The sequence below is a fragment of the Taudactylus pleione genome, unplaced genomic scaffold (assembly GCF_031769625.1).
Source record: "Taudactylus pleione unplaced genomic scaffold, aTauple2 ptg000507l, whole genome shotgun sequence".
Taxonomy (NCBI): domain Eukaryota; kingdom Metazoa; phylum Chordata; class Amphibia; order Anura; family Myobatrachidae; genus Taudactylus; species Taudactylus pleione.
The window spans coordinates 1,065,216-1,093,215 of NW_028284909.1; the positions used below are offsets into that span (position 1 = coordinate 1,065,216).

The following is a 28,000-nucleotide window of genomic DNA, read 5'->3' on the forward strand; positions in this document are numbered from 1 at the left end:
AGTTCTGTGGCTGTACATGAACTTGTGATTTAGGTTACTGCATTGTGCAATTAAACAAGTTGATCTGAAACCAGTATAATACAACCATCAGTCAAGCTGTCCATTGATAAAACTTATTTATTAGAAACTTACAAGAAAATTCACACTGGTCTGTTGAACCTCAAAACAGATGATAATACACTACACAAGGCATTCCAGCGCTTTAAATCTCAATGTCTCACTTTCTAGTTGAATGAAATGACAATTTTGCGGGTTGTATTTGTTTTAATACAATAGTATGGACAAAGTAAGCTTTGCTGCTGGTGTAATTCTGTAACAATTTTTAAAGAGAACGACTGCAGTTAGGAATGTTGCTGTGCCACCGCCAGAGGGCGCAGTTACGAAGTAGAGTATTCCTGGGACAAGGTGACGCTCTTTCCATCATATTCGTCGGTGGTCAAACAGCGGAGGAAGAAGTGGCTGAGGTCATGGGTGGAGATAACCTTACCGCCGCGCCCTCCGACTTTCACGGTGTAATCTGCAGTCAGAGGTTTATCAGCTGCACAGGTAAAAAGAAAATATTAAAAAGTAACATTGTAATATGAAGGGTACAGGCTGGATATGAATACGTCATTTTGAATGATAAGACTTTGGAGACAGCCAAACAATTACCTCTTATTAACTATATTATATTGTCTATTTTCCTGTGCCTCCCACCAACTGTTCAATAAGCAGCTTTCTGTATACGACGTTAATGGTCTCTAATGCCATCTATTCCAGCCCCTTCCTGCCCTGCACGCTCTGGTCCAGCCGGCACATTGTCGTACACCAAATATTAGCATCCAGGGCCGCTGATGAGTGGTTTGTTAATTTGCTATGTGTATATGGTGATACATTTTGGGAGGCAAAGCATCATAGTCTAAAATATTATAGATCGGTTATTGTACGATTTGTGTGTGGTCTTAATTTGCTCCTTTCTGAATAAAAATAAGTTTAAATATATAATAGATCTGCACATGTACATTTGATACCGGCCTGCTTCAGACCTGGATTCGGCATTACGATGTGCGGAGCTGTCAATTTAACCAGAGTAGCGCAACCATAACAATCTGAAACCCAGAGGCGGGATTCACTATAGTGTGACCCCGACCAATATAACTGTGCATCATAGCATAGTGCTGTAGCTTAGTAACCGTAATGGTGGGATCTCTCCCTAATGGTTTCCGGCCTGCTATCAGTGTAGAGGGGGAGGTAGACGTGCAGATGACCTGTACCAGTTACCAGGGATTTGTCCAAAACCCATTGTACTAATGTATCAACTCTTTTAAAAGGTTGTGTCACATAGAAGCACGAGAAGGCTATTTAAGGTGAGATGTATCAAACCTGTGAGAGATGAAGTGGAGAAGTTTCCCCTAGCAACCAATCAGCTTTTAATCTAACTGGTTTTATAGACTGTGCTAGATAGCTAGCAGCTGCTTGGTTGCTATAGGCAATGTCTACACTTTATCTCCTGCAGGTTTGATACATCTCCCCTTATGCATTTAAAGCTAAGAGAGCAAAAATAACCATACTAGTGCAATCACTGCCGTGGCCAAGAACTGAAATGTAGGTTTAATACATCTCACCTGCCTGAGGAGAGTGTCAGGGCCAAACGATAGAATGCGCAGCATTCAAGGGGTTGTCTGGCGCCACCCTAATAATAAATGTACCCGAACTGTGAGTCAGCTCTTCCTACAGTGCAGACACCTAGACCCGGGTGGCAAACACATTCTTCTCCACTGTACTAACTCCCTCTTCAGCTCCCGTACCTGACCTTCCAATCATCCTCTGCCTACAGTGCATGGAGTCCAGGACCTTCTCTTGAACCAGATCAATAATTAGTTTTCTTGTAGAGTATGATGTACAATTAGCCTTCATTTAATGTCCTACATGCAGTGTAGAAAGTGGTTGGCTTTGTGGGTCGAACTGCTTACTACACTGCATGTTCTTCCTGGACCTCTCTCAAATAAAAGTTCCAGCTAGTCCCCTCATGTACTTTTACAGCAGTTTAGGCTTAACACCTGTTAGAATAGCATATTCCACCTCATCTCCAGAGCAAACAACTAATGGCTGTAAAGCCATGTGTATGTTGTCGGCTACATTAGCTCAGGTGGCACAGAAACATCCCAGACACAATTCATGCAGAGCTCAGGATGACATCACACGATGGTACAGAAACGGCTACATTGGTCATTAGTTACCCGCAATGTGTGGAGGTAGCACAGCCACGTAATCCAGGCCGCAGTCTTTCAGGACCTGGTGCATGCGGATGTGGTCCTCAGTCACTGGCAGCATGGGTGGGGGGACTTTGGCGATGTCCCACAGCAGGAAGGCTTGAACAGGAACACAGAAAAGAGCCATCATACATGTAGAAGAGACTTCTACGTCTGTCATAGAACGATATAAGCTACACACAATTCAAGCAGCCAGGGTTAAGCAATATCCAGGTCACGTATTCCCAGGGGATTGCTTTTTTCCTTAACTCAGACCCCATTGCAAACCTTAACATATAGGGGACCTATAGAAAAAACACTCACACACATACCGCTGTATAAAAGTTACCAGATGTTTGTTTTTATTTCCTAACCTGTATTACTGTCCTGGCCTGCAGGAAGCAGGCACCCAGACAGGGAAACTGTAGTATTAGGTCAGCCCTGGGGTCCCATGTTCCCCTATATCAGTCCATCTGCTTCAGGCCTCACAGAGTCTGCAGGGGAGAGTGATTGCGACTGTCTAATGCCACTGTCTGGCAGTGACTCACTGTGGTAGAACAGCGAAGCTCAGTCATACGAGTGGGGCCTAAGCAATGTGCCATCTTTTGGTGCTATATTTCACGGCTTCTGCATGGGGACACTTATCCTCACCACAGGACAGGTAAGTAGTGTGATGGTAATAGCACACATAGGGGACAATGTGCTCCAGGGGAGGACTGACAGCCAATGTGCTTACGGTCAGGGCAGGCAGACGTGTTACAGTAGAGGGTTGCGGGGGAAGAAATGTGCAACATAGGTAAGGGGGCAAAATGGGATACAGGGGAGACACATGACATGCCCCCATGTGATGGGACTACACCCTCTACATCAGACCTGGCCAACCTGTGGCTCTCCAGCTGTTGTAATTCTACAAGTCCCAATATGCTTTACCATCCGATCGGTGGGAGATTATGCTGGGACTTGTAGTTTCACAACATTGCCCTACATGCAATAACCATGCCTTATATCAGGGGTGGCCAAACTCGGTCCTCGAGAGCTACCAACAGTTCACGTTTTCCAGGTCTCCTCACAGAATCACAAGTGAAACAATTAGCCCCACCTGTGGATCTTTAAAAATGTGTCAGTGAGTAATGAGTACACCTGTGCACCTGCTAGGTGACCTGGAAAACGTGAACTGTTGGTAGCTCTCGAGGACAGAGTTTGGCCACCCCTGCCTTATATTATCTGATGTATCCCCTTAACCATTTACCCGCCAATGTTCCACAAGTGGAACATTGGCTCTGTGAAGCGGTTAGTTATATTGTGTAGTGTTTGTCACATATATGTATGTATAAAACATTGTTTTCATCTTGCTCAGAGTAATAAACAGTTTTTCTTCTGTTTTGTAGGAGTTTGTTCATTTCATGTCCTGTCATTTCTGCTTGGAGATTGCCTTGTCATGCAGTAGGCTCTAAGGAAGCACGAAGCCATTTAGATTTTCAGCGTGAAGTTGACACGAAAGTTGGACTCAATGGTTTACGAAAAAGAAAACAGGTCCCACTACCCCAGTAAGCTTGGACACTTCCGGATCATCCAGCAGGTTATCTACCACTCATTTACATAGCAGCCCCAAATGTTGCATACCACCTTACAATCAATCTAAATTCACCATATTAAGCTTTCAGAGCAATCTGAGGAGTGGTTCATTGGGTGGCGGGTACAAGGTTAAAGGGACTCTATTGTAAATGCAATATTAAAATAAAAACTTTTAGTATCAGCCATCAGTGATATCAACCAGATTTCCCACTTATATCAGCTATGAAATAGAAATTGCCTTTATGTAAAACACATTTTTAATCTCTAGACTATTCTGTATAAACTAGATTAATAAGGATACTTTGCCTAGACGGCTTTGGGCCTGATTCAGACCCACTCGCGAGCGGCTGTCCGCTCGCAAGTGGGTCGATGGTGTGCACTGCGCATGCGCACGCCGGAGGGAGCTCCGTCGTGCGCATGCGCGAGACGCAACGAGCGAAGGACTTTCCTTCGCTCGTTGTGTCTGATCAAAGGGGGCGTGCTGTCGATGTTGATTGACAGCACGCCCCCTTTGGTGGGCGTGCCGGGGGCGTGCCTCCCAGACGGGGGCGTTCCCAAGGGAACGCCTACCGTCAGAAGCCGGCCCCACTGACATCACTAGTGATGTCAGTGGGAGTGATTTTGGCTCTGATAGAGCCAAAATCACTCCGGGCCTTGCGGTTGAGAGACTCAACCGCAGGCTTCGGCTCGCAGTGGCGATGGTCAAGACCATCGCGACCATCATCCTGCACGCTCGTATATGCTGTGGGTGGTGACCCACAGCTATACGAGCGTCCAGGAGGACGCTCCATAATTATGGAGGTGGGCCCTGATTCAGAGCGAGCGCTCTGGTCAGAGCGTCCGGCTCTGAATCAGGGCCTTTGTCCCTTCCAGACCCTACTATACACATACTTACCTACTCTTCGGGTTGTTTGTGGAAGGCTCCCGAATTTTTGGGTGCTCCTCCCCAGCCCCAGAAGAGTATCCGGATCTCCCGCATCCCACATACCTACTAGTGAAGGGGGCAGATGCGGATATAATTGGGAGGGGGCCAGGCTAAATTATGCAAAACCACTTCATTTAGCCCTGCCCCCTCATCGTGGGCCCGCGATTCGTAGCGGTTTGCCGTAATGAAGGCGGGGCCTAATGACGAAGTGTCCAGCTGTCTCCTCCCTGGGTATCTCCCGTAGAGGAGATATTAGAAGTCAGTAAGTATGAACACCACCTTCAGCCTTTACACTTCACAGCCATTGCCGTATACGCTTCATTTTCTTATAGGGAGGAATTGCCCAAAGTGAATGGGTTTGTTTGGACTCATTCTGTTACTCCGCCAAATCGGCTCATCTCTTCCTCCTAAATCATTTTTGCTCCCTGTCCCTAGAGCCTCTCTCCACCAGAATTATCTTGGAAGAAATAGGTGGGAGACTTATCAAACCTTCTAAACAGGACAAGTGGTAGTTTGTGTCGCCGCGCCTGCGCAATGTTGATAGTGTTAGGTGGACCTGTGGCCCCTTTGGTGTACGTTCCACGGGTGGTAGGACGTAAAGACACTCCCCAAACTTCTCTATTTTTCCTTTCTTCTTCTGCATTCCTGCTTCTTGTTCCTTGTTCTCGTTCCCTCCCCCCCTCCACCACCCCTTTTTACCTAGAACCTTTTGAAAAACAGGTTCTCTAATTTTTTTTTTATGTCTTGGCTACACAGCAAAATGAAGACATATTATTATTATTATTATTATTAATTTCAAAAGTGTATTTTTTTTTTTTTTTCTTTTACCATAGAACTAAAAACTGTACAGCAGTCTAAAATATGCAGAGCATTATTGCATGTTCAGTTTAATATACAGAGCCATTCCTATAAAACGCTGTGCCCCGGCGATGTTGAGTCACTGACTTGGAGCTGGCTATGGGGCGGTTTTGAATACTGTAGAGGCTATGGGAGAATCTGTATACAACATGTCAGCAAAACCCCACTGGGACACAGCACTCTGCCTCTCTGCCTGACGGTGAATGTTCCTAATGGTGGTGAGTAATGCATCGATCTCCCCCTGCCAGCATGTAGAACAGTCACCGTTTATTCTCAATGGAGCCCTGGTCCTACCAAATCACTGGAAGTGGCCAGTCTCCAGGAAGGAAGTGACATAGCAGAATAAAAGAACAGAACTTAGTCTAAGTAATAGAAATGCTGGAGTACAAATACAGAGGTTGTGTCATGTTGGCACACACACCCCCTAGTGGCTACCAAACACCCAGGCTCATGCTCAGCGGCATAGACTGCGCAGTGGCCCTTTATTCACACATTGGGGCTATAAAACATTGTCCATAAACGTGTCGCACTCACAAGACATGCAGCCCACCACTTTGCGGATCCCATGTTCCTTCATCGCCTCCACAATATTCCGAGTCCCCGTTGACATCATAGTGGTTGGCCCTTTAATGAACAGGACAATAGTTAGGAGATGATTTGGGGGTGAAACTTATGTAGATTAAATCAGGCATGTGCAAACAAAGGCTTCCTAGCTGCTGTGGAACTACAAGTCCCAGCATGCCCCGTCAGACAGGTGCTGGTCTTCAATGCTTGGATTTGTAATTGTACAAATGCAGGAAAGCCACAATCTTTGTATTAAATCTTAACTACAGACAGGAAGAAAAGCTACTACTGGATGGATAATGAAGTATATAATTTTAAACATACAAAATGAAAACAGTGATTGAGGCTTCGTAACTTCATCGTGCAGAAGGAGGAGGATTAACTATAATGAAATACACCACAGAAAACTTCTAGAATTATAGCCCACGCACTGCCTGTATATAGAGAGCTGCACTGCATAACGGTAGTCACTGGCTCCCCCTAGTGGATCTCCATTGGATACACATTTAAAAAAAAACAACTGGCACCCATCACAGTACACATTGCTAAAAACACATGTCAACGTACTCTCTCTCCAATAGATTGGTCCAACTCTTTGGACTTATTATTAGCTAGACCTATGTTTGGAAGGGGGGGTCATCTCTCTTCATTACAAAATCCTCCAGATTACTTTAGACCAGGGATGTGGAACCTCCTGCCCGGGGGCCTTATAAGGCCCTCGGTATCATTTGGTCTGGCCCTCAGAGCTTTTTTTCCGCTACCCTCATCTGACTAGCAGGGTGCCTAGAATAGCAGAAAAAGGAGGGGGGTTTAACCCCCTATTGTTCCTCAGCACACTGAATAGTACCTGCAACAATATATGAAAACTATATGGTCATAGAAAAAGAGATATTAGTTGCATGCATTTGCAAATACATGGGAAGCTGCTAGGCCACATCACGGCTTGTCTGTCACTAGCAGTCCCTAACACTAAGGGGTTCACATCCGGGGCGCAGTGCACCCCGAAAAACGTCCAGCCCAGGACCCCCCCCAGGGCATCACACGAAAAATGGAAAAAGAGTGACAGTGCAGTGTAAAGTATAGGTGTGTAAGACTAATTAATGAGTGTTGGAAAAAGAGGTTAAAATATATGTGAATTATTACATTAAAAAAATACTAACATAATATGTGATGTAAAAAGCAACTATGTGTATTAAGTGGTGATGCCATGAGGGGGCCCAGCCAGACCAGCCCCGGGGGCCTTACGCCCGAACGCTCACCCCAAATGTAAAATATACCAATTATAAGGCTTCATGATAAAGGCACATATATAATTTTATCAAATGTAAGGCCTCCTGATAAAGGCACATACATAAATGCATCCACATTAAGAGCCAGCTTACCTGGGAGTCACCCTGGGAACTCCAACTAGCACTACTAGAACCAGCATGCCCTACTAATGCTAGCTCCTTCATGCCTTTATCATGAGGCCTTATAATTGGTATATTTTACATTTGGGGTGAGCGTTCGGGCGTAAGACCCCCGGGGCTGGTCTGGCTGGGCCCCCTCATGGCATCACCACTTAATACACATAGTTGCTTTTTACATCACATATTATGTTTGTATTTTTTTCATGTAATAATTCACATATATTTTAACCCCTTTTTCCAACACTCATTAATTAGTCTTACACACCTATACTTTACACTGCACTGTCACTCTTTTTCCATTTTTCGTGTGATGCCCTGGGGGGGGTCCTGGGCTGGACATTTTTCGGGGTACACTGCGCCCCGAATGTGAACCCCTTAGTGTTAGGGACTGCTAGTGACAGACAAGCCGTGACGTGGCCTAGCAGCTTCCCATGTATTTACAAATGCATGCAACGAATATCTCTGATTTCCATGACCATATAGTTTTCATATATTGTTGCAGGTACTATTCAGTGTGCTGAGGAACAATAGGGGGTTAAACCCCCCTCCTTTTTCTACTTAGTATGACCCCTCCCTTTCATGCACCTGATTAGTGTTGCTAGATTGATTGAGCAGCTGCCATTTTTTGTTTGCCTAGAATAGCACCCTGCAGCCAAAATCTATGCAGCAGTGCCACCTGGAGCATCCTTAGGATGCTTCAGACGGTCACACTGCTGCCCTTACAGCTCCCTGGAGCATCCTCAGGATGTTCTGGGCATTGCCGTAATCACCGGCGATTGTGGCCCCGCCCCCATGTGACATCACACGGAGGGGGCATAGCCTATACCAGACCCGCAAATAATGTTATATATATCAAAATGGCCCTCAGCAGAAAAAAAGGTTCCCCACCCCTGCTTTAGACCATAATATCTACAGGGTTATCTACTAGGTGCACTGTATTCCCCCATATTACCATGGAAAGTCTGTTATGTTCGTTCCTCTATTCTCAATCAGTGCTCTCATCAAGTATGTATAGAGAAATGTTCTATAATATTTATCACAATGATTATTTTCCCCCAATCGCTGGTTCCTGATGGGATTATCTGATACTAGTGTTTGTGCTAAATGTGGAGCCTCTGATGCAAAGTTTATACATTGTATGTGGGAATGTCCCCTTATACGAGGATTCTGGTCATCAGTTAACAGATTCGCATCTAGATGTTTAGTTAGTTACCTCCCATTATCAGCGGAATGGGTGATTTGGGGTATTTTACCACCATCAGTTTCAGTTAGGAGAGATGGTAAAAAACGACTATAGATCATTTCTGCGGTGGCCCGTAAATGCATATTGCAGATGTGGACCCATGCAGATCCCCCATCAGTTCCTTTATTTGGGGCCAAATTATTTTTTGCCTTTCATATGGATTGGCTAGAGACCACATTACATAAGGAGACCAAAACAGCTGCTTTTTTTTCCAGCTATGGGAAGGTTTTATAGACTCCTTTACGCTGGACTTACGACGCCAAATCTATTTAGGTTTCCGAAATACTTCTTGGTATGAAACCAGAACCTTACTGGGCGATCCGCCTATCTCTCTCTCTGTTACAGGTTAAGATGGAACTTGCTTCTTCTTGGACCTTTTCTCCATTTTTAAATCTTTTTGGATAATTCTTTTGCGGGGTGTGCCTGCCATGTCTAGATTACTTCAATTAATATAGGTCATATCCTGATTTTGTCCTGTGAAGGAAACCCTTTTATGTAGCTATATTATACTATTGGTGTATTACTGCCCTTAATGGGCTTGTGTTTTATTTATTATTCACCATTATTTTTCGTTGTATATGTGATGTATTATTGCTCTGATGAATAAAAGAAATTAAACAAACAAAAAAAAAAAAAAACACCACGTCAAATAAGTTGGTTGCTTTTTGCAAAATCATAACTAATAAAAACAAAACAAATATTTCAGTATATTAACGCTAAGAAGAGGCATAGATAAATCATATCACTGTACAATGATAAATAGAATTCAAAAGACCCAAAAGTAAAATAAATCATTGGCTGGCTTCTTATATTGTGCCAGTAGTTGGCAGCCAAGAGCCACACAACCTTGAAAATAGGATGAGCCACTGTGACCTTTGCACATTTAGTCTTCAATGTCACAAGATCCACATTTAGATTGTGCCAGCTAGTAGAGTTTTACTTTCTGTAAAAACATTCCAGTAAATGCGGAAATTTAGGAGAAATCAGTATAGGTCTTATTGCCAGCTCAGAAGAAAGCACAACATATCTGCTGTATAAGGAGTAATCCAGCGGCATTAGTTCAGCCTCCTGCAATGTACAAACCGGAAACAGGGACACAGAATCTATGGGCCCGATTCAGACCCGCTTGCTAAGATGCATATGCTCGCTGCTGCCGATGGTATGCAGTGTGTATGCATTGTGCGTATGCATCGCACTGCGCATACCTTAGCGAAAGTTCACAATGCATTCGCTCGCTGCAGATAGACAGCCTAGCAGAGTGAGTGACAGGGGAAGCCCCTTTTGTAGGTGGTAACAGGGGCTGGCCATTAAAAACAGAGGAGAGGAGGTGCAAACGCAGGCGTGCCTGAGCATCGCAACAGCGTTTTAGAGGTGTGCATAATTATAAGACAGTATCATAGTACACGTCACCTGGCTTGTTTTACACTGAAGTGCTCGCAGTGCTTGCAGCAGGGTGTGGTCAACCTCAAGTGCTGCGATCGCATCCGATGTACAGATGGTTGCATACACTTCCCGGACATGACGTGCACAAGTGGGCGACATAAGATAGTGTATGCAGACACCCACCAGCCTATGTGATCGCTCTCTAAGAAATACTGGGCGTGCTAATGCATTGCTGTGCGATAGCAGTGCCTACGCAATTTGCATACACATCGTGCAAGCGATCGCATCTAGCGAATGGCTATTATCAGGCCCTATGATCGATAAATGGATGTCTCTGTGGTCAGAAAGAGGCCTGCGATACATCAAATGCATTGTTTTATTACGATAAAACACCTCCATTATTTAATTAGGAATTTACACATATAGGGCCTTATTTATGGGCATATTTTCTAATAATCAGGTACTAGACACGATTATGATAATTTCTTATCGCTGCTACTGATGCCAATAATAAATTGATCGCCCCAAATGTATTAAGATTCACCCGCAGGGGGTTGGGTATGATATCCCGGCAGCTTAATAGCAGTCAGATGAAATACCGATGCTGGAAGACTGATCATGAGAGATCCCGACAGGGGCACGCAAGTACACTTACCCCATCCCTCTCCTCTCCCTAACCCTCCCCAGGTGGTGCCTAACCCTAAACTTAACCCTATAAACTCCCCCCGGTGGTGCCTGACCCCCATCCCCAGAGGGTGCCTAACGTCCTCCTGGGGGTGCCTAACCTTTACCAACCCCCCCTGGCTAAGAGTTAAGACGGGCCGGCTTACCTTCGTTCGGGAAGCCGTCTGTTGAGATTCCGGCGTCGGGATCTAGACGGGCATCAGGATTTCGATGCATATCTTTAGTCCCGAGTCGGGATTTAGACAGATGGCTTCCCGGCCATCTGTATTTCAACTGCAGGCACATGGGCTCGGAAAGCATTAGCAATCCTTTCACTTCTACTTTTGGGGCAGTGTGCACTACTGCGCATGCAAGGTGTGCTGACCACACATGCGTAAGTGGAGAGTGCCCGGGAGGGATCCTACAAATTTATCTCCCAGTAACTCTTGCGAAAAGTAGCTCATAGGCTACAATGGCCTACGTCATCTTCAGATGGCATTAGCTACTGGGGCCAAGCTCCACATTCCAGAGCTTTGTAAATTCGCCTAAAGAAGCAGCCCCCATGGAAACCTATGGAGGCTGCTTTTGGGAGTGAAAATGAGAGACTGTAGCAGATATCTCCGATAACAGCTGCGGTCCCATGTACATATATGTTCAGGGGATACTTGTTATGTGAGTGTACCACCAGAAAACACCCGCAAATAATTATTGATAAATAGAATGGATTACGTACAAGTCTAAGGGGCCTTTTTGGGTGTCATATATGCATTTCTTTTACTTGCATACTGCAGGCGTTAAGGTGTTACTGTCATTCTCTTACGCCTGCAGATGAAATGGGGATCCACAAGCGTTAGTGCAGTACAGAAGAGATGTATTCCTGTAAGTGCCACATAAGAGGTGAACACATTAATATTATTATTGCCCAGTTACACATCTTACGCAGGGTTTAGCTGGTGTAGAGACGCACAATGATGAGGGTGACCATCAGCAGCACTATTTAGTGATTCTTACGATTGGGCATTGACCTCTCTGGCTGTTAGTACATAGCATCATCAACATAGCTAGATTATGTCTAGTCACAGATATCTAGTCACATCACTTATTTGCATTTCCATCAGCAGGAAAGAAGATTCCCACTGAATTTTTAAAATGGTAAAGAATGGATGTGGAGGTGGTTTGCATTTAATTACATTTTATATTGAAAATGTAACTTTTATACTTATTGATGATTCAGAAACTATTCTAATTATATATATTTTTTTTTTTTCATTTAATTCTAATACTAAATTGTGTACATAAAGGTTAATGAGACATTTCTTTACTAAGAACGCTGTCAAGCTGCATCTCTATGCTATGGATAGATGTATGTACACACTTGTGTCAAACACACGTGCGTGTAAGTACACTTTTTTTTTTTGCATATGTCTTTTTCAGTGTACAGTCATGGCACACATGGGGCCAACTCTAGATGTAAAACATTTACTATAATACACAGGAGCGCAGAGGAAACGGAGGGCTTTGCCGTATTGAGCATACTCAGATTTCCCACGGACCTCTTGCACCACTTACAGAGATGGTGCAAATAGGGGGCTGCTGCTGCTGCTGCTGCTGCTGCATTGATGCGTACAATTCTGAATACGAGCAAGTATCCACATTTATTTCCATACATGCTATGCGGCCGACTTCTGTGCAATGCTGAACCAAGCCCTTCTTGTATTTTCATAAAGAATTTATGGAGAGGTTTTAAGATTCTTAACTGTGAGAGGGAATTGCATTGTAACATATGAGTTTTCAGCTGAATCACTCACTATATGTTTATTATATAAAAGCATTTAGTTTATCAGTAATGTCCTTATTGCCTGATGGCGAAATGCGTTGCAGAACACTCCAGTCTGGGCTATCCTGTTGTGCTTTGTATGAGGAGGAGCAGCCAAAAGTGGTCCAGTGTGTGTTAGCAATCGAGATATGTAGGCACAATTCTTTTTCTGATCATGATAAAGCAATACATTTCTTCTATTGGAATCCTCTTTCTATCAACAGCACCACACACTCCTTACCTAGGTCAGTCCTTGTTCCCAGAACAATTACGACAGCATCCTGTCCCTCCACAGCCTTCGAGACATCGCTCTTATTCAGCACGTCCCCCACAACAATCCGCGCCGGTTTCTTATTTATAGGGAGGCGAGCGGGATCCCTCACCAGGACAGTCACATTGTACCCTGCAAACGAGGCATATTATCTATTGGTCTAATAGTTAAAGTTCACAGGATAGTCCCTTTGCCATTTCTGGTCATCTTCCTTATGCTGGGCATACACGGCAAGATAAAATGTCTGTCAGACCGACAGACATTTTATCTGGCCGGCTGCCAGCCGCAGGTGTCCGCGGCATACACTGTGAGAGAAATCTCACAGTGTATAGCCCGACATCTGCGCTCCGCCCCCGGGGGAGGAGACATTTCTCTGTTCCTTCCGTAGGAAGGAACACAGGAAATGTCTGTCTGTTGGCTGCACTGGGCATACACTGCCCGATGCGGCCGACAGTTACCGGGTAAATATCGCATCGGACGGGCATGCTGGATAATCCAGCATGCCCGACCGAGCAATATTTAACCCTCGGTCGCCCCCCCCACGCTACAATTATCGCGGCGATCCGCCGATATCGGGCAGATCGTCCCGATAATTGCAGCGTGTATGGCCAGCATAAGATTGCCTTGGATTTTGGGTTTTACAAAAACATTTTCCCAAAGTGAGAGGAGAAAAAAAAAAAGAAGAAGGAGGAGTCTAGACTTTTATAAACAAATCCAATCACATGGCATATTACTACATACAAACAAACATACACACAGTTGTAGTGCATTAACCCCTTTATGGAAGTGTAGCCATAGCAATCCAGGTGCTATATCCAATACTAATTTCCAAGAAAGGGGCCTACTGGCTAAGACCGAAGGATAAAGAAGAGCCAGGGGCACTGCCTGACTAGTCGACTCTAAACTAGCAATATCAACAAAAAAATACTTAAATCCTACATGATAATAGAGATGGTATTAGTTACATACATTATATGAACAGGAAGTTCAGTATATACCCCGCCCTTTACAAGCACCTGTGCAATGTCATTAAGCTGATATGAGCGACTACCACACTTTTTGTTTGCAGTCTTGAGAGGCATGAAGGGAGACAGCATTGGGAGGATGTGCTGTCCTTTTAGTGCCATGTGGAGGTTTCTGGGGTATCTCCAAGGTGAGTCAGCTTATACATTTGCTGTTATTATGCAGTACACTAATTTGTAATTATATGACCCAGAGTGGGTGCTACTATTATGTAGCAATAATTATTTTGGGGTGAGCGTTTGGGAGTGGGGCCCCCGGAGTTGCTCTGGCTGGACCTTTTTCAAGGCATCACCACTGAATTCACATAGATATTTTTTATCACTTTTCAAATTGTTTATTATGTCATTTTATATTCGCTCTCATTTCATTAACACTTATTGATTTATCTTTATACATCTATTCTTTACACTTCATAATTCACCTTTTGTCCCCTTTTCGTGTGATGCCCTGGGGATGGTTTTTGGCTGGAATTTTTTTGGGTACCTTGCTTCTCGGACGTGAACCCCTTAAATGTTAGGGATGCCAGTATAGAGGGGCGTTGACGATGGCCTGGCGCTTATTCATATATTTGCAAATATATGTATGTAACTAATACCTCTGAATCTCTATTATCATGTAGGATTTAAGTATTTTTTGTTGATATTGCTGCAGTGAGCTGGAGGGAATCTTTTTTTTTCTTCTGTGAATTATTAAAGTACTCTGGTGCGTTGAGTTTCTACTTCACAGCAAAACAGTACACTACGTGTGATTGCCTCATGTATATTTTACATTACATATACACACACACACACACCTAGTTCAGCTGTGAGGTCGCTTACAGTGTAAAAAGTCCAACGTGCAAAGCAAAATCTGCAAAATCTCATCTGAACCAATATGTGCAAGTGTGCCTAGATTTCTACCAAAGTGCAGGGGGCGGTGGAGAATGATGGGAGGAGTAGGGAAGAGTATATAGGTGTTCCTAGCAAAGTGCGCAGTGTGATTCATGAAATTAGATAAAATGCTGGAAAGGGTACAATATTAGCGGGTGTTCCTCACTGTGCGGGAAGTGGGGAAAACAATCCCAGTGACCCAGGTCTTGATTCACTTAAGCCAGAGATTTTCTCATAGCACACAGAACAAGACACTGAAATTAATAAAGGCACACCATCAGTTTTTGGAAGAGAGATTCCATTAATACATTGTGCCCAGTTCCCATTACAGTGTATCCGGAAAGTATTCACAGTGCTTCACTTTTTCCACATTTTGTTATGTTACAGCCTTATTCCAAAATGGAATAAATTCATTTTTGTCCTCAAAATTCTACACACAATACCCCATAATGACAACGTGTAAAAATTTTAGATTTTACAAATTTAATTTAAAGACAAAAAGAAAAAAAAAAACCTAAAGAAATCACATGTACATAAGTATTCACAGCCTTTGCCATGAAGCTCAAAATTGAGCTCAAATGCATCCTGTTTCCACTGATCATCCTTGAGATGTTCCTACAGCTTAGTTGGAGTCCACATGTGGTAAATTCAGCTGATTTGACATGATTTTGAAAAGGCATACACCTGTCTATATAAAGGTCCCACACTTGACAGTGCATGTCAGAGCATAAAGCAATCATGAAGTCCATGGAATTATCTGTAAACCTCCGAGACAGGATTGTCTCGAGGCACAAATCTGGGGAAGGGTATAGAAAAATATCTGCTGCTTTGAAGGTCCCAATGAGCACAGTGGCCTCCATCATCCATAAATGGGAGAAGTTCGGAACCACCAGGACTCTTCCTAGAGTTGGCCGGCCGTCTAAACTGAGTGATCGGGGAGAAGGACCCTAGTCAGGGAGGTGACCAAGAACCCGATGGTCACCCTGTCAGAGCTACAGCATTCCTCTGTAGTGAGAGGAGAACCTTCCAGAAGGACAACCATCTCTGCAGCTATCCACCAATCAGGCCTGTATGGTAAGAGTGGCCAAATGGAAGCCACTCCTTAGTAAAAATCACATGGCAGCCCGCCTGGAGTTTGCCAAAATGCACCTGAAGGACTCTCAGACCATGGGAAATAAAATTCTCTGGTCTGATGAGACAAATATTGAACTCTTTGGCGTGAATACCAGGCGTTATGTTTGGAGAAAACCAGGCACCGCTCATCACCAGGCCAATACCATCCCTACAGTGAAGCATGGTGGTGTCAGCATCATGCTGTGGGAATGTTTTTCAGCGGCTGGAACTGGGAGACTAGTCAGGATAGAGGGAAAGATGAATGCAGCAATGTACAGAGACATCCTGGATGAAAACCTGCTCCAGAGCGCTCTTGACCTCAGACTGGGGCGACGGTTCATCTGTCAGCAGGACAACGACCCTAAGCACACAGCCAAGATATCAAAGGAGTGGCTTCAGGACAACTCTGTGAATGTCCTTGAGTGGCCCAGCCAGAGCCCAGACTTGAATCCGATTGAACATCTCTGGAGAGATCTGAAAATGGCTGTGCACCGACGCTTTCCATCCAACCTGATGGAGCTTGAGAGGTACTGCAAAGAGGAATAGGCGAAACTGCCCAAAGATAGGTGTGCCAAGCTTGTGGCATCATATTCAAAATTACTTGAGGCTGTAATTGCTGCCAAAGGTGCATCAACAAAGTATTGAGCAAAGGCTGTGAACACTTATGTACATGTGATTTCTTAGTATTTTTTATAAATTTGCAAAAATCTCAAAAAAACTTTTTACACGTTGCCATTATTGGGTGTAGAATTTTGAGAACAAAAATTTAATTTATTCCATTTTGGAATAAGGCTGTAATATAACAAAATGTGGAAAAAGTGAAGCGCTGTGAATACTTTCAGGATGCACTGTATGTCACCCTGTAGTGACCCCATTTAACATGCCAAACTTTAGTGCCCTAGTTGACATTATGCCACAGTGCCCCAGTTCACATTCTGCTACCATGAAGTGCTGCCAGTTCACAATATGCCAGTGCCCCCAGTTCACATTATGTCAGCATGAAGTTCCACAAGTTCACATTATGGCAGTGCCCTAAGTTCGCATTACACCACACTATAGTGCCCCCATTCACATTATGCCACAGTCCTATTAAGTTCACAACAGTCACACAGTAGTGTACCCGTTCACATTATGCTACAGTTAAGTTTGCATTATGTCACACTGTAGTGCCCCAAATTCACATTATTACACACAGTGCCAATGTGCTCTGCCCGGCCAGTGCAGAGAGATAATGTTTATGTTCTTTGGACTATACGTGGCACCCTGTTCGAATATTGTTGATTTAGGCTAGGGATGGGGAACCTCAGGCCCTGGGGCCGTATAAGGCCCTCGGAAATATTTGGTATGGCCCACTGAGCTTTTTTCTGCTAGCCTCATCCGGGTAGCAGGGTGCCTAGAATGGCACCCTGCAGCCAAAATCTATGCAGCAGTGCCGCCTGGAGCGTCCTTAGGGTGCTTCAGATGGTCACACCGCTGCCCTTACAGCTCCCCGAATCCTCAGGATGCTCCGGGCATTGCTGTAATCATTGTCGATTGTGGCCCCGCCCCTGTGTGATGTCACACGGAGGGGGCGTGGCATGCACCAGGCCCCGCAAAAAAAAATAAAAAATATATATATATATATATCTCAAAATGGCAGAAAAAAAAAAAAAAGGTTCCCCACCCCTGATTTAGGCTTTAAATCAGGATAAACTGAGCATTACCATAGGAGAAAAACTGAAACATTTCATCCAATAAAAAAAAGGTTCCACAATGGTAGGAGGGTGTGATGTTTACCCAGATGTCTGTCTCCCTGCACATGTCAGCAATTACCATAAGCATCATCCAGAGAGCAGGCGCACACCTTGATCATATGATGTAAAACTAAAGCGTATTGCAGAGTAGATGGAGAGTAGTTAGTTAATGAGGCCCACATCATGCAACACTTTCACAACTGAAGAGCATCACATTTGGAAGGGTTTACTAACTTCAGAATGATGCCGTTTCCCAAATGAAAAAGTACAGCGATTAGACATGCAAGATATTTAGTACTACGGCCCTCAGCTTCTGCCTGCATGAAACTTAGCTCTCTGGACAGTAATGGGTTAACGATTAGCATGAACGGTGGGAGGGAGAGACACAGGCATGTTATTGGGTATTATCATTGTCAAACACAGACAGGGGACCATGACTCAGCAGCCCAGCATGTACACAAGATATATACCGAAGTCTTCCCGTGCACGTTATACATTGTACATGTCCACAGAGAAATATGATCATGTGGAAATTGTGTGTCTGCCCATATTGAAGCATTGTTAATTACCAGTCCATATAGTATCGCAGGCCGCAGAAACTATCAGTGATCGTACATAAGCTCAGCTGCCAGGAGTGCAGGGATTTACGGCAGATATCAGAAGAACTGTACAATAGTTATTACGCCATACTGTATGGGCAGTGTACAATATTAGATGGACAGATATGTTTTGGACTTAGAAAGACATTCTCTGAACACTATGTAAGGCATAAATCATTGTATAAGGTTAAACGTGTATAATGGAGTTGCAACAGCTCAAATTACCTGCAATATAACGGAGTCTAAAAGCAACCCAAGGCCGCTGGCCTGCTCATTCAACCAACTATCTCATATTCACCAAACTTTAAGTTCAGGGGGAATTGGGTCACTCACAAAACTGAATACTGGAGGCTCCTGTAAGCCAAGTTTCACGTTAGAACACTAAGCTTTAGTACAAGGCCTTATATCCATAGACATTTAGGGGCCCATCAATAATGGCATTTAAATTACGATCTGGGCACAATATTATCACCCAAAATCGATTATACCCCTCTGAAAGGAGCCCGTTCCTGCGATGTGCTCAAAGCGAAGAGACCCATCAGCTGTCTCTTTAGTCCTGTGCCGGGACTTCTGAGCATGCGCAGTCTACTGACCAAACAAGCGTGGTGGCCATTTCCGGGGAGGGTTCTGGAGGAGCCTTCTCCCGGTAAATTTGACTAAAGTGAAGCCCATAGGCTACAGCAGCACAAAGCCATCTTCAGATGAGTGGGCCAAACTCAGCTTTTGTAAATCAGTCAGCATTGAATCCCCTATAGAAACCTACGGAGGCCTCTGCTGCTGCTGTCGGAAATGGTCTCCGGATTAAAGATGGACAGTGTCTAGAAAGGCACTCAATAGGTCACCACCAGGTGGTCAATAGGTCACCACCAGGTGGTCAATAGGTCACCACCAGATGGTCAATAGGTCACCACCAGATGGTCAATAGGTCACCACCAGATGGTCGACAGTGGCAAAAGGTTGAGTGTCAAATGGTTCACAGTGCAAAAGGTCGACACATTTTAAAATTTTTAAGGTTAGGGTTAGGCACTTGCCGGAGGGTTAGGGTTAGGCTGCGGAAAGGGACGGTTAGGCACGTGGAGGAGGGTTATTGTTAGGCACCAGGGGGAGGGATAGGGTGAAGATTAGGCTTAAATAGTAATAATAAAAAACAAACATGAGTCGACCATTTGTACCTGTCGACCTATTGTCTGTCAACAAATGATAGACAACCTATTGAGGGTCTATCTAGACACAGTCGATCTTCTATACCACACCCGTCGGAAATGGAATGAAAATCTGGTAACGTATAGGAGTAAATGATGATCAGCAATTTGCTCCTAAATGCCAGAAAACAGATGAAAATGGACGTCAGACAAGTTTGTTAAATGTTTGATCTAAACAATTTGTTCAAGCAACAGTTTTTGTCCATTTTCCGACTTTGGAAGGCAAATTGCTGATTGTCATTTGCTTTCATACCTTACCAGATTTTCATTCCAATCAACTAGTTGGACAGATAGGGGGAGATGTATTAACGGCGACATCACCGATGCGGTACATCCCCCTTGACTTTGCGTACATACCGCGGTTCATTACCGCGGTATGTACCAAGGATTTCGCAAAGGACAGCTCTCTCGATGAGAGCTGTCCTTTGCGATGCTGCCGGGCAGAGGGACTTCCGGGTTGAACACCCAGAAGTCCTTCTGTGCATGCCGCGGGGGCTCATGGGAGGAATCCGATCGGATCCCTCCCAGCCCTGAGCGTCGCGTTAAGAAGCCCATAGGCGTCTATTGGGTAACGCCACCTGAAGGTGGCGTTACCTAGCGACGCGAAGCAGCAGAATGCAGCGCATTCTGCTGCTTAATACATACGGGGAATGCGGTAAAACCCCCGAAAACTGCATTTTCGGGGGTTTTACCGCATTTTTGCCGTTAATACATCTCCCCCATAGTCTTTACGGGAGGCAATCGGGAAGCCGACTGCCTATATACCGGCAGCCGGCTTCCCGACTGGCTTATCCCGGCATTTCCCCGACGCCGGGAGACCGGCGCCCGGCATCACGATCGTAGTGATGCCGGGCGCCGCGAGCGGACAGCCACGGGGGGGAGGGTTAGGTTTAGGGCTCCCGGGGGGGGACTTAGGGTTAGGCACCCCCCGGGGGGGTTAGGCTAGGGGGAGGTAGGGTTAGGCACCCCCGGGGAGGACTTAGGGTTAGGCACCCCCCCGGGGGACTTAGGTTTAGGCAGCGGGGAAGGGGGTGGTTAGGGTTAGGCACTTGGGGGGGAATTTAGGGTTAGGCACCCCTAAGGAGGGTTAGGGGGGTTAGGATAGGTTAGTAAATACTCACCTCTCCACGATCGGGATTTCCAGCACTGTCGGGCTTCCGCTGCGTCGCACTCTGCTCCTGTCGGGCTGCCGCTGATGGGATTCGAACCGCCGGCCAGACGGCCGGCAGTATTTCATGCCAATCCCGTCTTTACGTGTGTATTATTGCCGTACACTGTGGAAACTCTCACATGCTGCACTGCAACATCAATTGTCACCCCCCTCCCGTCACACACAAAATCCTAATGAAATGTGCTAATTGCAGGCCAGTCCTTCAAAATACATACTATGGCACATAAAGCGGGACAGTTAGGACGTATTATTATTACCAGTTATTTATATAGCGCACACATATTCCGCAGCGCTTTACAGAGAGAATATTTGGCCATTCACATCAGTCCCTGCCCCAGTGGAGCTTACACTCTATATTCCCTACCACATGCGCACACACAGGTTAATTTTTGTGGAGAACCAATTAACCTACCAGTATATTTTTGGAGTGTGGGAGGAAACCGGAGTACCCGGAGGAAACCCACGCAAGCACAGGGAGAATATACAAACTCCACACAGTTAGGGCCATGGTGGGAATTGAACCCATGACCTCATTGCTGTGAGGCAGTAATGCTAACCATTACACCGTCTGTGCTGCCCCACGTATGCGAGTTGGTAAGCGATCATTTTAAATAGGTTCCATTGTCAGGCCCGTTTACATGAATGTAACATTAAACCACTAGTATAAAATGATGAGCAACATGGCGGCACAGTGATTAGCATTGCTGCCCCACCGCACTAAGGTCATGAGTTAGACTACAACCTGTGACCTACATATGTGGATATTAGACTTTTTCCCAGTATTTACCATACAGAACCCATGTGATCTAACTTTACCTGCAAAGCACAGTATACGCTGGTATCATCCTGACCGCACGCAGCACAGTGTACACTGACATCCTTCCTGTCATGTAACGCAGTGTACACGGTCATCCTGAGAGATGAAGGACATCACCGGAGCACCGGTTCCTGGATGTCGGTATTTATTTTTATTACACCATGCAGCGCAGTCTCACATGCAGCCTGGGGCGTTTCTAGGGAGGAGGGGGCCTGTGTGCAGTCTCTGTCCGGGGCCCCCTGCTCTCAGCAGCGTGCAACGCACCTGTAGACTCTGGACACTAGAGTGTGCCCGAAGTCTACAGCACATGCACAGGTCACCGGGAAAATGTAGCGGCAGGTATTTTCACTGTGTTTTCCCTACTGCGCATGCGCAAAATGTAGGGAAAATGCCCACGGCAGCCATTTTCCTGGAGATTTTGACAGCATTGGTACCGGCGCCAAAGCGGTACTCGGGAGACGGAGAGGTATTAAACATATGGGTGCAGGATGTGTGCCCCCCATGAGCCCCGCACACCCTGCACCCATTATAGATACGCCCCTGCATACAACACAGAATACACTGAAGTCGTCCTCCCTGACATGCAGCATAGTATACAACGGAGTCACCCTCCCTGACATGCAGCATAGTATACAACGGAGTCACCCTCCCTGACATGCAGCATAGTATACAACGGAGTCACCCTCCCTGACATGCAGCACAGAGCACACCGGAGTCACCCTGCCTGACATGCAGCACAGAGCACACCGGAGTCACCCTGTCTGACATGCAGCATAGTATACAACGGAGTCACCCTCCCTGACATGCAGCACAGAGCACACGGAGTCACCCTCCCTGACATGCAGCACAGAGCACACCGGAGTTACCCTGCCTGACATGCAGCATAGTATACAACAGAGTCACCCTCCCTGACATGCAGCATAGTATACAACAGAGTCACCCTCCCTGACATGCAGCATAGTATACAACGGAGTCACCCTCCCTGACATGCAGCATAGTATACAACGGAGTCACCCTCCCTGACATGCAGCATAGTATACAACGGAGTCACCCTCCCTGACATGCAGCATAGTATACAACGGAGTCACCCTCCCTGACATGCAGCATAGTATACAACGGAGTCACCCTCCCTGACATGCAGCATAGTATACAACGGAGTCAACCTCCCTGACATGCAGCACAGAGCACACCGGAGTCACCCTGCCTGACATGCAGCACAGAGCACACCGGAGTCACCCTGTCTGACATGCAGCATAGTATACAACAGAGTCACCCTCCCTGACATGCAGCATAGTATACAACGGAGTCACCCTCTCTGACATGCAGCACAGAGCACACCGGAGTCACCCTGCCTGACATGCAGCACAGAGCACACCGGAGTCACCCTCCCTGACATGCAGCACAGAGCACACCGGAGTCACCCTGCCTGACATGCAGCACAGAGCACACCGGAGTCACCCTGCCTGACATGCAGCACAGAGCACACCGGAGTCACCCTGCCTGACATGCAGCACAGAGCACACCGGAGTCACCCTGCCTGACATGCAGCACAGAGCACACCGGAGTCACCCTGCCTGACATGCAGCACAGAGCACACCGGAGTCACCCTGCCTGACATGCAGCACAGAGCACACCGGAGTCACCCTCCCTGACATGCAGCACAGAGCACACCGGAGTCACCCTCCCTGACATGCAGCACAGAGCACACCGGAGTCACCCTGCCTGACATGCAGCGCTGACATGCAGCACAGAGTGCACTGGAGTCACCCTGCCTGACATGCAGCACATCATGCACATTTGTACATACAACATGCATAGTATATACCATGCTACAGGATTATAGTTACCTGCATCAACAGCTTGTGCCAGGGTCACCTGTCCAGTCGTCCCAGTGGCCCCGAAGATAGCAATGTTTTTGGGTGCCATTGTCACTACACGGAACCTGCAGCCTATCTGGCTCTTACCTACCACATGTTATAGAACAGCACCAGCCCCCTGGACTCCACCCCCAATGGGAGGGACCTCACCAGTCATAAGATTAACTGTCTGAGTGCTGACCTGCAAAAGACAGCAAGCTATACTTTACTACTACCCTGCCTCCCATAACGCAATAACTAGTTAACTGTATATTACTGACCCACTGCAGTTTTTCTTCCTGATATTTATGATGTAAAAGTTTAGAATGAAATTAAAAAAAAAAAAATGCAAAAGAGCACTGTCAGTGTGACTGGTGATGACCCCATCTCATGGGGGATAAGAGTGTCTTTAGCTGCAAAGTTTCACTAGAGCACCAGTTTCCTTGCAAATAAATTCACTAGAACCTATGTTATCATTACTCTATTCATTATAGGCTATATTATGTACATTATTGCTATAAGGGGCCTTTTCATCAAGCTTTTTAGGCCTAGATTTATCAATGGGTGATATTCTTGCTATCACTCATTACTAATCTTAAATGGTGCTCCACAAAGCCGTAACTAGACTTTTTGGTGCCCTGTGCCAGAGAGAACATTGGCGCCCCCCCCCCCCCCACCCAAATTTTTAAACAGGTACATAACATAATGAACCTGTAAAAGGGCCATGTCTTCATGGAGAAGGGCCAGGGAAGAGATAGGGGAGGCCAGGAGGTGCTGGGGATAAAAGAAGAGGAAGCTACAAGTAAGAATGATAATAAACAGGAAAATTGACAGGCCCAAACAGCGCCCCCTGCCCTTCAGTGCCCTGTGCCATGGCACAGGTTGAACTACCCTAGTTATGGCCCTGGTGTTCCAGCCAATCAGCTCCTGTCATTTTCCAAACACATGGCAATTACTGTAGAAGATGATTGGTTGGAGCACCATTTAAGATTAGTAATGAGTGATAACAAGGATATCACTCGCTGATAAATCTGGACATCAGCAATCAATTGGGGAAATTTGGCTTTTTGCAGTTGATTGTGTATAGAACCCTGCAATGTATGGGGTTCACAGATCGCAGATTTCCACCAAAATCTGATTGGAATTGCTAAATCAAGGTGTCCAACATGACCAATTGGAGCTGTAGATTGCTAGTGTATGGTAATAATCAGCAGATTTACAGACCGTTACTAGTAAACGAATGGGCCTTTCAAGATTGGTAGATCTGTGTTTACTGAAAACAATCTGAAAATCACTGAAAAAAAAGATCTGTAATGTATGGGTGCAGATTGCTAGATTGGGAAACCTGAAATTGGGCAACAAATCTTCAAATCGTTCAATTGTGGTTTTCTGATTGCTGATTGATGGCCTTAAGTCCCTTTAATCATCCAGAAACAATAGTGTATATCATTATCAAGTGTATGATTAATAAAAACCATCGAGAGCTGCACGCAGCGCTTGAGGTAGACCCTATCCCACCGCAAGCACTGCGATCGCTGCAGGCTGAAATACAACCAAGTGACGTGTACAATGCCGCTTCCATGCTAATTATGCACACCCATAGAACTCTGTTTTGATGTCCTGACACGCCTGCGTTCCCAGCACCACTCCCGCATTCACAAGCTCCTTCTCGTTTCCACCCACAAACGGCAGACACTCATAGTAGAGCTCAGTCTTAGCACTACGAGCGCACGATTCCCGATCGCAGTGACTGGTTCGCGCACGTGCACTGCGATGCATATGCATGCGTAGACGGGCGAGAATCGCCCATAGCGAGCAATCGCGGCTTAGCGTCCGGGTCTGAATCAGGCCCTATGTGAATAATTCAGAGACGCATGCTAATGTGATCGCAGCACCAATTTGGTCTGGGTCCAGGGGGGCCCTGCACCGCAGACCCTGCACCCATAATATTACTTACCTCTCCGGAGTCCCACTTCAGCGCGGGAGTCCGGCGCTGTAAAACGACTGGAAAATGGCTGCAGCGGCCATTTTCCCATCGTTTGCGCATGCTTAGTACAGGGAAAATGGCCGCCACTGCCATTTTCCCGGTGACCTGTCCAGACACTATAGACTCTGGGCGCACTCTAGTGCTCAGAGTCTATAACTCCGGCGCTGGCTGCGCAAAACTCAGTGCGCTGCTGGCCGCCGGGCGGAGAGGATGGGGCCCGTGTCGGAGACTGCACACGGGCCCCCTCCTCTCTAGAAACGCCCCTGATTGTGACCGATGGTTGCGATGTTGTACTGATTCTGTGTCTTCGGATGCAGCACTCAGATCACAGATGCTGACAGGAGGAGTCCAAACCATACTTGCCTACTTTTGAAAAAGCATTTCAGGGAGATTGTGAAAGCAACACCTACAAGCGCTCGTTAAACTGGGCGTGTACTACTACATCTGAGAGGCGTGTCATAAAATTGATTTGCATCCACATGTAAATGATCCCCAAAGCAGTTAGTAAGATCTACTTGTTGATGAAAATATACTGATACTTCTCAGAAAATGCATGTAACCATAGGGATCATTGTGCCTTATAACTAATGCAGGGAAATTATACTAATGATCCCATTTGAATGTATATATCTCTGTTTTTTCTTTTATATAACAGTGTCATAATGAGGGTAAGGTGAAATGAGGGAGATTGATAGACTCTTCAGGGAGACAGGGAGATTGCTGCTATTTCAGGGAGTCTCCCTGACAATGAGGGAGGGTTGGCAAGTATGGTCCAAACACGTAGCAGCAAAGTGTTCTACGTCCATCTCTGAAGCAGGCCCACAGTTACTTGCTCTTTCTTGCTTTATTCCCAACTCAGAACCAGGACCTATGTTAATGTTGGGGTTTTGCATTCGCTGGCACAGCTGCAACTGTCCCGGGATGAGTACATTGGTAAATCGCACCTCCTTTCTAATCACACTGATCTTTCTGCAATTATGGATTTTAATATTCTGGGCAGTACCACAATTATAAATACAGTAGGTCCCTTGGTATTACAGTTAAATCGCACACTAGAAACATGAGACAAAGAGTATAGCGCCAAACATGCCTACTCTCCCGGAAGCCGCGGGAGGCTTCCGATTTTTGGGGTAACCCCTGCACCCCTGTTAGAGTAGGCACTTCTCCTGTATTCCTGCCCAATTCCTAGTGAATTGGGCAGAATTGGGAGAATTTTCACAGAGATCGGGGGTCCCTGATTAGGGGGCGGGACTTAATGATGCGATTCTACAATAATCCACTTCTCCCCAGGCTTCTCCCAGGGGGACAAAATGAAAAGTTGCCAAGCATGGTATAGCGCATACTTGCCTACCTTCCTGTAATGGGCCGGAGGCTCCCGAAAATTGACCACTCGCAAAGGAAGACAAGTCTCCCGGATTGGCACCCTCCCCTGCGCCCACAAAGACCCTCAATAGTTAAAGCATTAGGCCTGCGCCAACAAAGTCCGGCATTAGATCTGTGCTGCTAAAGGAACTAGGGATAGGTTGCCCCACGTTTACTGGGTTCATAGAGTGTGTGGAGGGCTGACTGGCTCCCATACCCTAAGAAAATAGGTCCCCAATTATCTACTACTTATCTCTTGCGTGGAGGGCTGTCTGGCTCCCATGTGCCCTTTTGTTAAGCCCTCAGGATTTAGAGGCCTGTGCTAGCGGTTCCAACTTGATTTTATTGTGTCATCTTGTGTGGCTGAGATCAATTTGCTAAGTAATTAATTGTGTTTAATAAGGGAGGACTGGGTTCAGTATCGGGCTGGGGCATGAAGGGTCCACCGGGGGTATGCAGTGGTAAGTGTCCATTCTTAAGGGGTGTGGTCAGCCACCAGTGGGTGCGTGGTCAGGTACTACAACTGCTTGGCTAACCATTTGGCGAATATTGGTGTCGTTTCTATAGAAGTGCACCAAGCATCCATGTTTATCTGTGGTCCTGCTCCACCATGTAACTGCCATGTTTAATTTGAGTTAACCACTGTGATTTATTTGTAACTACTCTTGAGCTTATTTAGCGGGATAGCACCTCTTTGCAGAGGAAGGCCCATTAGTGTACCACACCCCTGGTTAGTTTTCAGATATATTAACACTAGGTGCATCATTCAAAGTCAATATTCACGCAAATGGCTAATATTTCTTTCTTCTGCGCATGCGTCGGAGTCACACAGTGCATGCGCTCTGATTGTTACCACGCAGAGACGCAGAACAGATTTGGGCCTGTGGAATTCAATGGGCATTCCTAGGAGGTAACAGGCTAGTGGCTTAGCAGACGCTGGGGTGTCGCGGGCATATCGCTGTAAACAGCTGCGTCCAAAGATGCACAGCTGCTCACACAGGAGGCCATATTGGTACACAGGGCCGTAGTGAGCCGGCCTGGGCCCTAGTACTATTGAGGATGTGTGGCCGAATTGCGGGAGGCGTGGCGATGCCGCCTTAGAAAAAATAATAAAAAAAAAACATTTGCGGCGCTTCGCTTTGGGGAGGTGGGTGATGTGAGCCCCTCAGCCTGGCGCAAATCCGTGGGGGCGCAATCAGTGTGATCACTCCCCCCCCTACAGGCAAAGGAGACTGCTGTTGCTGCTTAACGGCTCCCAACGGCTGGGCTGCTGACAGGTAAGAGGGAGGGAGGGGGGGCAATGTCAGACCCCGGCCCCCGTCTGGCCCCA

The 28,000-nt window shown here is 46.0% G+C and overlaps 1 protein-coding gene across 2 annotated transcripts; it reads right to left on the minus strand.

The window, feature by feature from the left end:
- Positions 1–99: 99 nt before the first annotated feature.
- On the minus strand, positions 100–23,450 carry BLVRB (biliverdin reductase B). Of its 2 annotated transcripts, XM_088450121.1 has the most exons (5): positions 23,313–23,447; positions 12,909–13,070; positions 6,124–6,213; positions 2,220–2,351; positions 100–538 (listed from the first exon to the last, which is right to left on the minus strand). In XM_088450121.1, exons 1-5 carry the CDS (start codon positions 23,389–23,391, stop codon positions 378–380), a joined length of 624 nt encoding a protein of 207 aa, XP_088306247.1. In that variant the 5' UTR covers positions 23,392–23,447; the 3' UTR covers positions 100–377. The 2 variants fall into 2 exon arrangements, with proteins under 2 accessions (XP_088306247.1, XP_088306248.1); XM_088450122.1 differs by lacking the exon at positions 12,909–13,070 and having other exon boundaries at positions 23,313–23,450.
- Positions 23,451–28,000: the final 4,550 nt, after the last annotated feature.